This window comes from Hermetia illucens, chromosome 6 (assembly GCF_905115235.1).
Source record: "Hermetia illucens chromosome 6, iHerIll2.2.curated.20191125, whole genome shotgun sequence".
In the NCBI taxonomy this organism is placed as follows: domain Eukaryota; kingdom Metazoa; phylum Arthropoda; class Insecta; order Diptera; family Stratiomyidae; genus Hermetia; species Hermetia illucens.
The window spans coordinates 56,578,383-56,595,571 of NC_051854.1; the positions used below are offsets into that span (position 1 = coordinate 56,578,383).

Sequence of the window (17,189 nt, forward strand, 5' to 3'; positions counted from 1 at the left end):
CATCGTTTTCTGTTTTTTAATGATTTGATTTAATGATTGTGTATTTGTTGTAAATGTAAAATTTTACAATGCATTGAATTTGTTTAAGTGGCGGAGATGGTGTATGGGAGAAAGCGTAGTTTTCAACACAACATCAACGAATTTATATAAATAGGAGAGAAACCCAACGGGATATGTGCATAATAACATACTCGAGTAATAAATAAAATTTGGGAACTTAGACAAAGACTACACAACAAGCACAACGATTAGGTTAAAAGGAAAACAGTCGCCTGCGTCACTCCTTACAAGTCCCACGAGAATAAATGGTGTTTGACCAGCATGTCGCGCACGCCATCCTTCAGTGTTTGGCTTTCCGTACCCTTCTTCGGTGGGAGTTCCCAGTGTGGGTTCAGGTTGAATGCGAACTGTGACAATATCCTCAGCTCGCACTTGATCTGGACCCAGCCGGGCGAATAGATAAAGCTCCAGGAGTGATACCATTTCTGCACGATTTCCACGCAGGAGCAGAGCACTTCGAGCCACAAGTGCAAAACTTGTTCGTTAAGTCCAAGACAAACCAGACTGCGAAGTTTCACGTCCATTTGCGCGTGGGCAGTGTCATGGCTTTGATTGATTGCCTGAACGCATCGATAGAGCAATTCCTCAGGGGTCAGGACCTTTCCGTCTTCGTCCAGTCGATAGGTCTTGCAGAGAACGAGCCTGCTGTAGACGGAATCAAAATCTTTCTCCACTTCGCGGGTAGCTGCCTCTTCGATAAAAAGCCACGGGTGACATGGCCCACCCAGGAATGATGGTCGTTTCATGCCGTGCTCCAGAACTTGTTTTATGGCTGGAGCAAGCGTTCCCCGGACAAGATCGGTAACCGTTTCGGATATCGCATCGTCGCCGGCTGAACTGTACTGTTTGCTGCGCTCGTCAAGAAGTTCAACGAATTTCGCTGGAAACCAACCGCGGAGTCCGTTCAATTCACCCACCCAGCAGTGTTCATCTTTTTGGCTGATGATCGTTATGATATCGTTTTTGCGGAAACCAAGTTCGTCGTCATCGTGCCGCTCGAAGTCGTGGAGAGCTTTGGCACGTCGTTTTCGATTGCGGGACACGTTTATGTAGTTTTCGTGATCTTTGGCGTGGCTTTCCATTGAATAGTCGGCGATCAATTTGATGTGGGCCTGCAAGAGAGAAGAGTATGAAATGAAAATAAAATTGATGCCATTTACAGTACCAAAAACTGAAGAAACGTATTGACTAGTGGAAGCTATTTGTTTATGAATCATTCCGGCGCTCTTTTACAACCCAACGCAACAAATGATTTATTTGCGACCAAAATATGATCAAAAAGTGATAAAGAGTAGAAGCAGCAGATAGCACTGCGTTTCATATGTTTTCTCCAACGGAAGAAGATTAGCTTCCGAACTTGTGCTTGCAATTCCCTCCAAACTCTCAATCTAACCTAGCCTTGTCTTTGTCCTGCCCCGCGAGCCTTGTCATTTGCAGAGAATTAAGTCTGATAACAATAAACTGAAGAACAGTCTCATTGAGAATTAAGACTACGTGGATGCCTCATACTCCACAAACTATTAACGAGCAAGCATAGTTTAAGTAGATAGTGAGTGATCGAAGGCGTCCTTTTTGTTTAGCGGATAATCAATAGGCAGCTTTGCTTTCAGGCCTACCAAGTTCATTTCCTTATCAAAAATCATGTCCGATGGGTAGGATTTCGAATTTTCCCTTAATAAGTGAATCAAATGTTACAGAGATGAGTATCGAGTAGTATCCAATCCTTGACTTTCCCAATTTAATTAGGAATTCCAATGATACCGACTTTTTGGATCTAAGTAAGATGAAATGATGGGGTCCCACTACATACTCCCTTCTTTCCAGTTATAGTTGTTGAATGTAATTTTCCAATCGTTCTGAAAGGAAATGTTTATCGGATTGAAGGTAACGGTACAAATTCATCCTGACAATCTGGAAGTTCCTCTCTTTGACATTTAGGTCCAAGCCAAGACATTATGCTATTGGTAAAGCATTATCCATCCCTTCATCGATTACTTACTTTGTCGTGGTGGTTTAACGTGAGTACCTGTCATGTGGACGTAATCCCACGGTCTTCTTCGGACATCGATCTACTTGGAGTCCACAATGAGAGCTCCGTGGTATTGGTTTATACTGAATTCAGGCTTGGTATTCATACCAACGGATGAGAGGAATATGTAATACCTTTGCCGCAACTAAGACGTATGGCATCCGAGTTGTACAGCGCAATTTCACGCTTGAGCCTGCAAGGAGCTCTGCCCGCGATATGGGCACAACTACTTCAGTTGAGGTCCATTAGAGACTCGGCCCTGATCGCCATTTTCTATTACGTGGAATGACGCTCTTGATGGAAGAGATCAATAGTGGAGATCACCAGAGAACTAGAAAAAACTTGAAGCTAAGATGTAATCAAAACGTGGCGAGGGCTGAGAAATCACATACTTCCAAGCGTTTCAACCGGCCATCTGGTATTAACCATTGCTCCAGGGGCCTCACAATTGTCGGATACTGGCCCAGGACATGTGTGTAAGTTCGTCACTCGCCTGGCAGAATATGCAAACAGTGTGCGTATGATAGATATCCCTAGCCTCCCCCGATGATAATATTGACAGCAATTACCAGTGGTAGGTAAGAATGGGCCCCCGGCAAAACAAGAACCATCGGGCAAATAATTTCGCTGAAACCTGTGAGGGACTGGCAGCAAGGATACATATACTCCAACTTGTAACTTCAAACGGTAGCAAGTATGGTTTCCAAAAAGTAAAAGAAAAAATGGCGAAAATTGAAATCGGTTGCACGCCCCTGTGCTAGCTAGACGCAGAAAGGTAAGAGGCGAAAGGTTTTTTCAGTCTCTCATAAGTCCAGTACAAACTTTACATACTTTATTTATGGTGCGTTGAAATCGCACTCGTATCTGAAAACCTAAATGAAAAATGGGGAAAATCGTGAAATGTTTTCAAACGACTTGAAGCTAGGAATAAGGCAATAATGAAGGCTCAGCGGGACAATGGAGCTAGAATATTCATGGACCCGGAGCCGCGATCTAGGAAAGGGAAATCCACGACCGATTGCATTCTTGATCAGTTCACTTTATGTCTCAGCTGTCTAGATGCGATTTTTTGGGCTCCTTCTCATCCTCGACACCTGTTGGTGGTCGTACAGATACTAACCCCATCGAAAGGGGTAAACAAATTCGGAAAAAAAACCCTTTTTAGCTGTGAAGACGTTAGGCCTTAGTTACAATCGGTAGATGTATACTGTATAATGATACGCCTAAACAGTTACAGAAATCTGCATCGCATAAATTGCTGCAATGCACTTATATACCTCATTCAAAATCCATGAGTTGTTGTGGGAAAATTAGAGGTTCGAACTTCCGCTATGCTGATTTATTGTATACCAATTCAAGTGCTTCATTTCACTCTTGCATGGTGATTTCGAAAGACCGTTAGACTATCCTGATTGTCAACTTATATGATGCCGATTTTGAAACCATCAAACTAACCATAAAAAGTTAGCGAAGAGGATTTCGACTCTCCGGCGCAAGGTTTTTTGTAGCCGTTATTTGCCCAATATACGATAATTAAAAAAAGTCAAGCGACGACGGCTTTACGGTTTCTTACCAGGGCAGAGGCAAATCGTCAGACGCTGCCTCACCTCTGCCCTGGGAGCAGCGTGACCGTAGCGGCTCGCAGATGTTGAATGCTCCTGCATTAAGTTGATGCGGACTTAGGACCCCCTTCATTCTCAAAACGAATATTTCAGCCCTGGCCAGCTTTGGTCAACAAGGCGGATTTGCGCTCAATATAATTCGTAGGCATGTCGTGTTTTACGAATTATATAAAGGAGCATTCAACATCTGCGAGCCGCTACGGTCACGCTGCTCCCAGGGCAGAGGTGAGGCAGCGTCTGACGATTTGCCTCTGCCCTGGTAAGAAACCGTAAAGCCGTCGTCGCTTGACTTTTTTTTTAAAAAAGTTTGGGTGCAAGCCCTGCGAGGGGTCCGTGGACCAGAAAAGAAGGAGTAAGTTGCTCCTCAATTGGTCCGGTCCTGCATTAAGTTGATGCGGACTTAGGACCCCCTTCATTCTCAAAACGAATACGATAATTGTTCATTCTGGGGTTTGTGAAAAGCCCTTTCGCCATCAGTAAAGCCCCGAGAAAAGAAATTTTTATCGTGGATTGGATTTATGATGGTTTTCTGTGTTGCCTGAGACATGAGTTGAGTTGAATTCCTAAGTATTTACGATACGTCCAGCCAACGGCGACTTATGCGGCCAAATGAATATGAATATTTTTCTATATAATATATCCCTTGTTTGGTCCGTTTTTATTTTTTTGACACTTTGGATTTAACACACATCTTATAAGTAAGCGTTGTTACGGAAAATCTATTGCCAAAACTTGCTCCAAACCGAAAGGTGCTCGTATCGAAGCGTCCGACTTGAGGGTATAAAGAGATTATTTGGCGTTTTGTTTATTTCCGGACAGGTGGAGGCCATTGATATCACAGTGGTATCTCCTGGTAAAGCGGTAAGTATTCAACGATATTATACTTTTGCGTCACAGGTGCATTGATTCTGCAATGGGTATGGAACGATTTCTTACAAACCATCTATCTCAAGCGCAATTCCCAGACAAAATAAAAAATTACACCGTGGCAGACCCAAAAAGCTTTCAATTTCACTAGACTGAGTTAAAGAGCATTTAACTCGTTTCATAAATACAAATTTGCATGCCTAGATGACATTATTTCTGGACATTTGGAATAGGTAGAGCACATGCTTGACACGTACGCGTATATCTAATAACCTAAAACGACGTGGAGTTGATATTATTTCCAGACCAGGGAAGCCCAGTACAAATCCAGAGGCTGCTTAATCGGCACCTTATTTACTTGAAACTGGGAAACAGTGGAAAGCAATTATAAACACGGTGCCGCTATAGCACGTAAAGGTGATGCACGATCATACGTTCATTTGAAAATCGCACGGTTAACATAAGGTAGCTCTGATGCCTGCGGATCCTACCACTTCGGTTCATAGCAACGTACTTTATATTTTTTCAAGCTTCCCTGAGAAGCTTGCATTCTTCCTGTACTATTCTGTGCCGCTAAGTTCGAGGGTGACCCACTTGTCGGCTATTTCAGGATAGTCAGTTTCATTGCATGGCGATAACCCACATAACCCGGTGATAGAGCAAGCAAATGTAATCTGCGTAGTCGAGCTTTTTGAGGAAAGATGTTATAGTCCATGGAACTATTCCACGTCCTCTGAACAAAGCAGTATGAGGAACACCGATAACAAAAGGAAATAATATCGGTGGCAAGATGCAGCGCTGCTAGACTCCACTTTAGACCTTTGCGCCATCATATGTCGCTCTGATAATAGCCATTAGTTTCTTCAGAATGCCTTTCCTGCGTAGAGCACTCCAGATACACCCCCTGTGCAGGAGGAGCGAAGATTTTAACTCCGGGTGCTGTTCCAAAATAATCCGTAGGTTGTTGATGTGATCAATGCAGGAGGATCCGAAGCGGAAACTCTCTGTCGACCCAGCTTTTGAGTTGTTCTTTAATGCCTTCCAAAATTCTTTTAGCTATTATTCCCAAGACTTCCTTACGAGTGGAAGTAACCTGTCTGCGGTAACTGTAGATGCAGTGATAAATACCTTTGCGGTGAGACCGTTAAGCCCAGCGGATTTCCTCCTTTTGATTGCATTGATGGCCGAAATGATTTCTTTTCTTCCTGGAAGAACAGTCCGTATTCGCGTACGGTGACTAGCCATTTCATCCATAAAAGGAGAAACTTCACCGATGTAGATATTTATTCTTGCAAATACCGATATTTCGGGAACCACTTGTTCCCTTCATCAGTGCTAGCAAGCCCACGTTTTTTATTATTTCAAACGATCGTTAATTTCCTTCGTAGAACTATCGAAAGATTTGCGAACATGAGCAAGCTCTTTCGTGATGCGATATACACTTCTGATATCATTTCTTTCTGCGGCATCCTCCGCTCCCTTGACCGGCGCAATAGCAAACTTTTTTTAATATGGCGCACACTACGTTAAACTTGCCGAGACTTCGTTCGGTATCGCAGTTCGAGGGCGTCACGCCCGCCACCTGTCTATTCATCGATCCGCTTCCATGATTCGCAGTCAGCCAGATCTTATCACGCCCCTTCGAAGACCTGTGTAGCACCCAAAAAAGATAGCAGTTCAATGCTCATTGATATTTTTATCCGGGTTACTCAGCAAGATAGTTCTCCCAGTGTAGAGCGACAGTTGGATCATACAAACAGTGAATGTTAAACTTAGGGGTTCACAGTTCTTCAAACCTGCGAGAACTGGCGAACCTAAGCGACCATCAGATGATCCCTTTGAAGACCGATATCAGCGTTTGTCTTGTTACGCAGATCTAGGAAACACCTCCTAAATCTACTGCTGATCCCGAAGTGGTCGATCTGATTGCTCGTACGATGGCGGTTAGTTGAAACCCAAGTGACTTCACGGCAGGCTCTGGTGGAAACTGCAGAAATCCACAAAACTCCTACCGTTACCAGGTCAAAAGAGCGCGCCTTGCGGTAGCTGTCTGAAACAACCCAACACCGGATTCGCGTCTGCTGCGATTTGTTTTTGCAAAGTACAAAAACACATTGCCGCAAGGGAAAGAGGAGTACTCTCCACCATTTTATTTCGCGTAAGCTTAAAATATTCAATTTATATCGCCGAAATGCTCGCTCAAGTAGTAGAAAGTGAGTATTCTGGGAGCACTTAACATCTCTGTTGAGAAGTGTGTGCACATGACAAAAAAACAATCAGACATCTTTTCTGATAGAAAAAGGTTCTAGTAATTCTAGGCTCGATACCATTGGGAGTGTACGGTCAAGTATTTATTTCGAAATTGCTGAGTAAACACCAGGTGGTTCCGATGCCTGCGGCGGTATACCCCTTATGTGGGGCATAAAACGTGACGACGAAGGGGCTGTTGACTTTCTACTCCACAAATTCCTATCCCTTATACTATATAATATAATATTACTAAGCCGCAGTTCAATAGACTTCTCGAATATGCCTAACGTGTTACCTGAATTTATTTATAATGGTCCACTATAACAATTGTAACGGAATCAAGTTCCTGCGATGTGACTATACATTTTAAGGGTAAAGAATGTCAAAATCATGATCCAAATAGGCCTCGATTGTGAGCATACGTCGATGCGATCGGACGTATGCAAGGTTTGCGTGTACAGATTGTGAAAAAGTCGAAAACTTGAGATAAGCAAGACGTTATTGGTCTATCATAACTCCAGAAAATTTTCCAGTTGCAGCAGATCCAACTCTAAGGCACAACAATTCACTGGGAAACCACTTATTTTATAACGAATGAAACTATAATAGTAAGTTTGACCAGTCTTTCATTCTTGGAGTCATGGCGGATTTTGCTAGGTATAGGATTTCTAACTCAAGGCTTGATTGCATTATTTATGCCACAGTTACACGTTTTTTACCCTTCATTGATGTGATTGTTGTCGGCTAACAGAAGTTCTACGTGATCAATTAGTAAGAGTTTTTTCCAAAAATTTACTGCTTACTTATCAGCTAGTCTGCCTCCTGTTTGTTCGCTTGTCTTTTGTAATGGTTTTTGTTGTTTTAGAAAACATCGACGGCTACACGCTAGGCAGGTAATGAACTGTTTATATTGGTTCGTCTAATAAACCACAACAAACGTTGCGTCGAAAAAAGCAACCAACCTCGGAGTACATAATGCAAGTTCAATAGGGTGAAAAATAGTCAAAATTCCAACTTACCTGCAGCTTTGGTTCTATCGTCAAAAAATGTCTTGCCACTTTCAAAATCGCCTCCCTGAGATCAACCAGAATCTCTGTCTGTCGAATGTTTTTGTTTTTTACATCGTCCTCCATTTCGTTGCCTCCAAACATGAGAGCTTGCAGCATGGATTTGTTCTTTTTCACCTGTCGTCTCACTAAATGTTGCTTGGGCAAGTTTGGATTTGATTCTGGATTCCCCACCAGAGCTCCGTGGTCGGCCATAAGATAAGCCAAGTGTCGACGTCGATGTGTCTCGATTACTGTGCGGCTTAGCGACCCTCCGACTTCAGAGGAGACTTGAAACAGAACTTCAACGTCATCAATTTCACCGGGAATGTCTGAGAGTGAGTTGAAGATCTGAGCAGAATTTTCAAGGACTTTGAGCGCGTCTTCTTTGATTTTCAGCATTCCAAGGGTAATTTGGAATAGGACGATTGAGCCATCATAGAAGAACCAGTCCCAAATTCTTTAAAAGAAAGAAATCATTAGTTTTGATTGAAAGTTGGATTCGGCTGAATTGAAGAACAGACCTTAATAGAATCTTCATGTGGACGACATTCGCGAAAATCGTCAGAAACCAGTGCAACGTGATCAGAGAGAGTTCGATGTCATGGCATTTAAGGGTATCATCAACTGAGGACAAGTAGTTCGCAATCAATGTTTGTAATACTCGCTGATCAGCCTGGATGCCCAGCAGGGTTGACGAGTAATATGAGGCCGGGAGCAGGTCCTCCACGATTGTGGCAAGCATCCAAAAGGCATTTTCCTCCTCCATGAACAGCAGTAGAGAGGCGGCAATCACACCTGTCCCCTGGCAGTAACCGATATCAGGAAAAAGCCAGGCAATACCACGTAGGATTCTTCGCAGGCGAGGGATTCCTGTCCCATTTGGACTGCTGAAGCAGGCATTCGTTGGCAGAATTCGCAACAGATCTTTCTCGATTTGTTTGGACGTCATCAAGGCATCATTGCTGGACGTTTTAACGACATCTTTGTAGGATATTTCCGAGTTGAGCTTTTTCTGTAGAGCACCCGATAAACGCATCCACATCTGCGGTCGCAGTGAGTGTGGAATTCCTTCACGGACCATGTTTCGTAGTTTCTCTGTACGGGGCAGTACAATGTCGATGTTCTCCCACGTCAGTTCACTTGCTTCCTTATTATGCGAGAATTCCAGGTGGGCGATCCACTGCAAGCGATGTGGTGGGTCCTCAATAAACGGAATGCCTAAAAGTTTCTTGGAATTTTGCTCGGGGCCATCCTCCTCTTCCACTCGGAAGCCGAATTCATCGAAACGGTAATCTGGCTGGTCATTTGGATCGTCCGACTCTGGCTGACCCAGTTTCGCCAAAATATCTTGTGGCCACATTGATGGTGTTAAAGCCGAGAACGGGCCACCGGGCGAAGGTCGCAAGCCATCAACGACGCTCAGTTCGTCCGTAGCTTCCGGGAAGTCGTTATCATCCTCTGATATCGCTGTCTCTAATTTGCGCTGTTGAACGTAACATTACCAGACAATCGATTAGGGGAGAAATACTTTTCATCGTGGGCGAGATATGAAGATTTTGGAGTACTTACGGCATGTTCCTCTTTGCCCACGTAGCCTTCGTGGTCGCGCGAGCCAAATAACTGCTTTGCCATCTCCATTACACTCGGCAGGACCCGTACGTGCAACTCCCCCACAAGCAATTTAAAGAAAATCTACGCTAAATAAATAAAATCTGTTGCCGTCTTGACATTTGCGGAGATTGTAGCTTGTGTTCCTGTTTTTTTCGTTTCTCTGCATAGGTGTCAGGTGAACGTCACTGATGTCAGAATTGGTAGTAGTCATATGGTCGATGACGTCATCGTTTTCGGAAACTTCTGTTTGTTTACAAATGAGTAATGACTAGAGACCGGTTTAAAATGTTGTTACATCATTACCACGACCTTCCATCAAAGCGGAGAAGAGGAATCACATATGAAAACTTATAATATTCTATCAAAAGTAGAGAAGAACGTAAAACTCTACATAAATCTTTACATCGGGCACCCCTAGTGGGCTTGCTGTACAGGAAAGTCATTTGTCAAAAGGCCATTGTCCGAAAATGTTTCGGATTGTCAGGGCATCCCAATAATAAGTGTCATAATCAAGTGTTTTGTACTATTCGGTACTGGGTTGTGCACACGAAAAAGTATCGTGTGCAGTTTGGCTTAATTTTGACGTATTATTCTGCTTCGAAACTGATTTTAACATATTCAGATAGAATATGTACTCTCGGCCTAGTGAATTATTCGCCGCGGAGTGAAATATTTGTAGTTCAATTTCGCCGGGGCTGAGAAGTGCAGTGGATATTCAACTCCAAAATTGTTCTCAGTAAGTTTTTTCTGAAGCAATTTATTGTTGAGTTAATTTCGGAGCAGTGCAAATAAGTCTTGTGATATTGTGTTGTACGTGTTAATCAAATTAACTGCGTATCAAGGAGTAGTAGCGCCGTTTCGAGGAATTATGAAATAGAGGAGGAAGTGAGTGGCGTAAACAACCCTTCTACTGTGTAAGTTAGTAGTTTTGAGGAAGTTAGGATTGGAGATAGTGCTAAGTCATAGCGAAGAAATGGGTCTACGCGACCGCCCTTGTGGCTAACGAGCGGGGGAGCGACTTTACCCGAAATCGCCAAATGATTGTATCATTTGATTTATCGGTTTGTCTGGCTAAAGTTGCCGCATGTCTGCATGCATGTATAAATATTGAATTACAAAAAATCTATTGTTTACCGTACGATGTGCAGGCTTTTGTGGGATTGTGAGGTTCAGTGTTAGATACCGCAGACATTTTTTTCTGCTTGCTCAGCACTACCCGGCGTTTGCTTTCGCGATTTCAATGATTACTTTACGTGAATAAACGTTTAGAAGGGTATAGCAGTGTTAGTGGAATATCTCATCAATAACATCGCTCCGTTTTTTGACAATGTGAGAAGCCTGGGTTTTCCCTGACTGCCTTGCGCCAAGTTTTTCAAGGGCAACATATTCGTTGACCGTCCTGAGATTAGGAAGGGCGGGGGGGCTAGTTCCAAAAATCACATTTACCGAAACGTCTTTTTTCAGGAAAGGCAAAAAATTGATTCCCAAGAATCCTGTGTATTAAATTAACCCGAAATTGTTTTAGACTATAGTTTGGATGTTCCAAAATTGTTGGTGAAAATTGTTTGTTTTCAACCCTACAGAGGGGTTTTGCACCCCAATAAGTGTTGGATCATGAGAGTTTTGAGATCAAGGCTGCTGTTTTGTCCGAAAATCGAAGACACTATTATCAGGTTTGGCGGTTTAATTCGTGCATAGTTTAAATGTATTTACTAAAACCAGTCGTACGTTAAAGTATGGCATTCGATGTTCATCCTGCCGAGACAAAGAGGGAAATCTGATTTCCGACAGAATGGGCATATTGGAGCGATGGGTTGAGTATTTTGATGCTGAGTTGCTGAGTACAATCTATAAGATATTCTCCTATATCTTACTAGGCCGGATAGCCCTATACGCCCAGAACATCATTGGCCTATACCAAAGAGGCTTCAATCCAGACAATTCAGCAACAGATCAGACTTTCTCTCTGCGGCGAACAATGGAAAAACTGTTGGAATATGGACATCAGTTGCACCATCTTTTCATCAATTTTAAAGCCGCCTGTGACCGCATAGCCAGGGTAAAACTGTACACGGCCATGAGAGAATTCAGTATCCCAACGAAGTTGATAAGACTGACTAGGATGACCTTGACCAATGTGCGAGGCTAGATAAAAGCAACAGGATCACTCTCGAGATCATTCAACATTAACAACGGTCTACGACCAGGGGATGACCTATCATGCGTCCTCTTCAACCTGGCCCTGGAAAAAGTGATTCGCGATGCCGATGTAAATGCGAGAGCCACCATCCCCTTCAAATCCACCTAACTACTGGCCTACGTTGAAGATATCTACATCATGGGAAGAACAACCCGAGATGTCAGTCTACCTTCATCCAGATCGAGCAGGCGGCGCGAGATCTTGGGCTGCACATTAATGAAAACAAGACGAAGTATATGGTCGCAACGGTAGCGCCAAAGCCAAAAGCACGAACAACATAGAATCGCACTGGTCAAACGAAAACAATGAAGATGTGGCGCAGCGGGGTTGGGGTTTAACTTTCTGGAGAAGAAGCTCAACGGCTGCCAGACTTGATTCACCTTTTGGTGAAGAGCAGCACCTACTGCCATATCAGAGGCATCAACAAAAACGAGGAAATGCAGCACCAGCCAGTTGTCGGGATTTATCAAACGCGCGGACAGCCTCTTCAGACGACACAATCTCTCGTGTGTTCTTTTTTTTTTGGGCCAGACGAGCACGTTTTCAAAACGGACTTGTGTTGGGCGGTCTTGTGCAGGAAACGACAATAGAAGTTTAGCATGCCCAAGAACCTCCGCAAATCCTTCACAGTTTTCGGGCGCGGAAAGCTGGTAATTGAGGAAGAAGCGACCAAAACATCATCCAAATATACGAAACAGAAGTCGAGGTTTCGCAAGAACGAGTGAATTAACCTTTGAAAGGTTTGCGCCGCATTGTACAACCCGAAAGTCATCTGTGTGAACTCGAAGAGTCCAAAGGGTGTGCATATTGCCGTCTTTGAAATGTCTTCTGGATTTGGTGATACGCCTTGGTTAAATCCAAGGTCGAAAAGATGCGCCAGTTTGCGAGATGATGCGCAAAGTCGTGTATGAGTGAAATAGGATATCGGTCTGGAACAGTCTGTGCGTTTAGCCTTCTGTAATCTCCACGGGGGCGCCATTCATCATTTGGCTTAGGGACCATATGGAGTGAGGAAGACGCAGATACTCTGTTGCATAAGATGTTCGAATTCTTTTCTTGCAATAGCCAGCTTCTGGGGTGGTAGGAGACGCACCTTTGAGAAAGTAGGGAAACCAGTAGTGTTAATGTGATGCTGCATATTGTGCTTCACTGGCTAAGGGAGACTACATTCCGGGCTGAACTTTTGGAGAAGTGCCCGAACACGGAGAGTCAGTAATGTCCTCCAAAAGTACGGAAAGTTTGTTGTTAGGAAGAGATGAGATTTGGCCTGACGAATTAAGGTTGGTTGTGGAGTCTATAAGGAACCTGTTCTGCAAGTCCACCAGCAACCCATATTGACACAAGAAGTCTGCGGCTAAAATGGGGAAGTTGGCATCCGCCAGGATGAATCGACACGGGAACGTTCTACGCAAGCCAAGACTCACGTCCACTTGTCTGTGCTCTTAGGTGTTAATGTGCGAGGAATTTTCCGCCGCAAGTTTCAAAGGTTGAAAAAATAGCTGGTGATGCCGGGGCACGGGGAGAACCGAAACCTCCGCACCAGTATCTACTGAGAGAGTCATAAATTTTCGTTTTGAGAATGAGTCATAAATTGTTAGGAGACGTGGCGAAGCCTTCTGGGTGGCCGTCGCCAGTATCCCCCGCGGACCTAGTTTTTTGAGGTAGGCGCAAATTTACACGGGATCGTACATCTGGTGGCTTTTTCGACCAAATCCAGGCCTACTCCGCCACGGAGAACACCGGTGGTGGCAACTGTCAATCGAATTAACAACATTCGAAATAAATTTCGAGTGTTGTTAACCCCGCTGCGGCACAAAGATAGGAGACTACAACTGTGAGACCGTTGATAATTTCTCCTATCTAGGGTCGAAAATCACAACCGATAACAGCTATGACGATGAAATCGGCGCACGGTTGTTGGTAGCCAACAGAGCCTATTTCAGCTTACAAAATTGTGTCGCTCGAAACGTCTCACCATAGGGTCAAAGCTCTTGCCGTACAAGACTATGATCTTGCCAGTCCTTATGTATTCCTCGGAGACTTGGGTTCTTAACAAACAAACTGCGAACTCTTGGCCGCGTTCGAGAGAAGAATCCTCCGAAGAATCTTTGGCCCCCTACATGAGGATGGACGACTCCGTAGCCTACATAACGGCGAAATCTATGAGCGATACCACGACCGTTGTGGATAAAATCCGGCTCAACAGGTTGCGGTGGGCGGGTCACTTAATCCGTGTGGATGAGAAGGAGCCCGCGAAGTCTATAAGGGCAATATCTATGGTAGAAAAAGAAGACGTAGCAGACGCTGCCTGAGTTGGAGCCTTGGCGTAGGTCAGGATGCCAGACAGCTTTTAGGGATATGGAATTGGTGGACCTCGGCGCAAAACCGGAGTGTCTGGAGTTCCCTATTAAGGCAGGCCTAGACTGGATACCGATGGTTGCATCGTTGATGATGATGAAGTTGGTTTGAATTCTCGTCGCCGTTCTGCGCAAAACCTCCAGCACATTGCTCCAGGAGAGCATCTTTGCGCAGATCTTAGTAGATAAGGATTGATGGCATCCAAAACAGCCTTGGGAAGAGCATTATACGTATGTTTGAATCCATCCAATGCATTAGCAGCTGCAGCCTTTTGCTAGTCGAACCCGAGTCCGCGCTGAATCATGCATGAGGCGTAGTTGCTTGAATCGCTGTATCTTCATTAGTTTTACACCGATTCGTTTCAAATTTTCACACAATATTCTTGAACTGTGTCTGGACAGTTGAGTGGTTAGAGCAAAAAGTTATCGTACGGAAGGACGCGGTTCAAATCTCACTGAATGAGTACCTGAATCAAATCAGGGTAATAATCTCGGGGGAGCGCAATGCGGACCACGTTGTCTCCTACAGGGTATTGTAATATCCTGTGTATACCGTTATGGTCTTGAATGAAGTGCTCTAACACACTTCAAGGCCCTGATCCAATTGGATTGTTGCGCCAATGATTATCATTATTATATTCTTGAAAGGTTCTCCATTCAGAAAAGCAAATGAAAAAAAAGTTTATAAACATTACCCAAACTAGTTTCAAACCAACGGCCGTCGAAATTTTCGATTAACAGCATTTCCACATCTTTTTTCTTGGCATTTTTGACATAATTAAAGGCACATATCCGTGAAAGTGTCATATTTAATGTTTTCTTCTTTTTAACGAACACAGGAGGGTTTTTAAACCATTCGATGCGACTTGAAATGGACTATTATATAAAGTGCCATACTTAACTCATTTTCGACGGCTTTGGACCATGTGACCTTAAAAACTAGACGACCCCTCAACTGTATCCAATAAACCCTTCCAACTAGTTTCTTATCGCTTATCGTCGTTTATCCATAAAGTGACATTGTAAATAATTCTGTTTCTGCCCGGCCAACCAATCAAAGTGTGGGAAGTAAATTGCCCTCTGTGACCAAGATAACATCTTTGATCTGAATGGCCATTTGTCTCGATTTTGAAGTATGGTTAAGTACTTATTGCACAAACAGCCAAAGCGGTTGAAAAATTGGCGTAGTCGTAGCCTGTGTTTCAGACCATGGTCGCGGGTTTGCAAGTGCTAAAAGTAGTTTTCCAAAGAGAGACGGCAAACTTATCCTTTGAGTGGTACCTAGAGAAGTGGCTTTCCTGGAATTAAGATAGCGCGCAACATGTCAATGTAGGCGGCATGGATTTGTAGAGACAAATACAGACTGCCTGTCGTGCTTACAATATTACAGTTTATAACAAGATGATTAGGAATACTGATCGCGCGAGAACTATGCGTATTGCAACTCTCCTCCGGTCGTTTTTCAGTTACAGATTGAGAACGAAAAATGAATTTTTCAATGGCTACCATGAGTTGTCTATATTTCTGCCTCAAACGGTATGCCTTGATTTATACGGAATCCAAGCCTGGTTTCATTCTCGAGCGCCGATAACCGGTTCGAAAAGTAGATGGTTGCGGAAATTTGTCCAGTGCTGAATAAGAGCCACGATTTCCAATAAGTAAGGGAGAATTTGACCTTGCTGGTCGCCCCGTATAAATGGCGTTCCGTTTATGATGGTACACATTTTAATGGTGGATAGTGACACCTGTTTGCGGAAGATTAGTCCACAGAATGGGAACTCTATCGTTTACCGTTACAGAGTTATAGTGTTTTTCATGAATAGTGTCAAAAAGCTTGACCTTCCAAAAAAAATCACAATTTGCCACAGCCTCAATCATTTAATCCCAGATTCGGCAATTAGATGAAATTTCTTATAAATGCATAGTTTTTCAATTGCATAGGTTATCGTCCGTTTGAAAATATGTTTAAAGAAAGAAAGAGAGATATTTCAAAATCGGTTTTTTATCTAAATTTCAATATGCATTATCTTAACGGTACTTTAAACTTTCAAACCTGCAAAGTTGATAAAAGTTGCTTCATTATGTTAACCTTCAAATGACATGCAAAAATGATGGGCTTAATCATGGGAAATTTAACAATATTACCCATTAAATGCAAGAAAACGTGGTCTTGATATGAAGTAAATTCACTTAAATAGATTGACCGTAAGGTCATGTTGTTTTCTTTCGTAATTAGCAACATGAGGCTTTAGCTCCTTAGGCGCTTATGTAGCGATGTATAGTGTGCACAGAACGCCCATCGAAAAATCAGCTTGGAGATCCGTTGCAGCACTTGTGGGTGGAGGGGTTCCTTTATACATTTCGTGATGGAAGAATGAACATTGCCTTAACTGGTTTCGATACTAGCGTAGAAAGGTTATGATTTGATTGGAAGACACGCTTGCCCAAGGTGGAAAGTGTAAGGTCATGTTTGAGTCACAGCGTCTGAAAAAGTAGTGTCCAGTAAAAGCATGACACCTTTGGAGACTACGTGAAGGACCACCCACTCCATCGAGGTCGGCAAGACTGGAAAATCTACCGGTCTCACTAAACTTTCCTTGTTTGCTCGAGGGCGATTTGGTCGATGGGAGTTCATACTGGAAGGGAAGCTCCTCTGAAGTTACATCCAATCGAAAGTCAAGTACCGATTTTATAGGCTGGACGATCTAGGAAGAGCTATGCTGAAAGGGTGCGGATGTTAAGAGCATAGGGCTCTATGTTGAGAAGGTCATCGTCGTAAAACGAGAAACGTAGAAAGATGACACCCCACATAGGAAGTTGGGGGCGAAGGGTTGAAGATATTTCGGAAGTCAGGGGTAATTGGTGCCATGCAAAACGCGAGTGTAGTGATGTTTTTCTTCCAGCCAGCCATTTCGATTTCAGAAGGCTTTTGTTGCAGTCAAAAATGGCAAACAAGATCGTTTAGACGGCTAAACGTATGTAACTTTTGTTTAAACTTCATAGATTGTGGTTATTGTTCGCCAACTGTGGCATAATGAAATGTATTATAGTTCGATGCTATCTAGAAACTGCACATGGGGTTGCAGCTTCTCAGCTAGTAGCACTGTCGCCATTTCCAATACATTTTCGCATTAGTGAACAATG

The 17,189-nt window shown here is 43.4% G+C and overlaps 2 protein-coding genes across 4 annotated transcripts in view; one reads left to right on the forward strand and one right to left on the reverse strand.

Annotated features, from left to right (window-relative positions):
* Nucleotides 1-5: 5 nt before the first annotated feature.
* LOC119658948 (small G protein signaling modulator 3 homolog) lies at nucleotides 6-9,669 on the reverse strand. The gene is made up of 4 exons (XM_038066820.1): nucleotides 9,447-9,669; nucleotides 8,399-9,360; nucleotides 7,848-8,334; nucleotides 6-1,172 (listed from the first exon to the last, which is right to left on the reverse strand). The coding sequence occupies exons 1-4, from the start codon at nucleotides 9,513-9,515 to the stop codon at nucleotides 285-287; spliced, it is 2,406 nt and encodes an 801-aa protein (XP_037922748.1). The 5' UTR covers nucleotides 9,516-9,669; the 3' UTR covers nucleotides 6-284.
* Nucleotides 9,670-9,962: 293 nt separating this feature from the next.
* LOC119658947 (ATP-binding cassette sub-family B member 6, mitochondrial) overlaps nucleotides 9,963-17,189 on the forward strand; it is a 28,122-nt gene continuing 20,895 nt past the window's right edge. Inside the window, exon 1 of one of the 3 annotated variants that reach the window (XM_038066818.1) lies at nucleotides 9,963-10,373. The gene's annotated coding sequence lies outside the window, so the exon portion shown is untranslated. Of the gene's footprint in view, nucleotides 10,403-17,189 lie in introns of all 3 variants that reach the window. The other 2 variants (XM_038066817.1, XM_038066819.1) reach the window with 2 other exon arrangements.

What these genes read in the sequence shown, in the direction of transcription:
- LOC119658948 (XM_038066820.1), bottom strand. Translation starts at nt 9,515, where the DNA reads ATGGAGATGGCAAAGCAGTTATTTGGCTCGCGCGACCACGAAGGCTAC. An exon ending in CACATGAAGATTCTATTAAG is followed by an intron (nt 8,335 to 8,398) that starts GTCTGTTCTTCA and finishes TTTCTTTTAAAG; the next exon opens with AATTTGGGACTGGTTCTTCT. An exon ending in CGATAGAACCAAAGCTGCAG is followed by an intron (nt 1,173 to 7,847) that starts GTAAGTTGGAAT and finishes TCTCTCTTGCAG; the next exon opens with GCCCACATCAAATTGATCGC.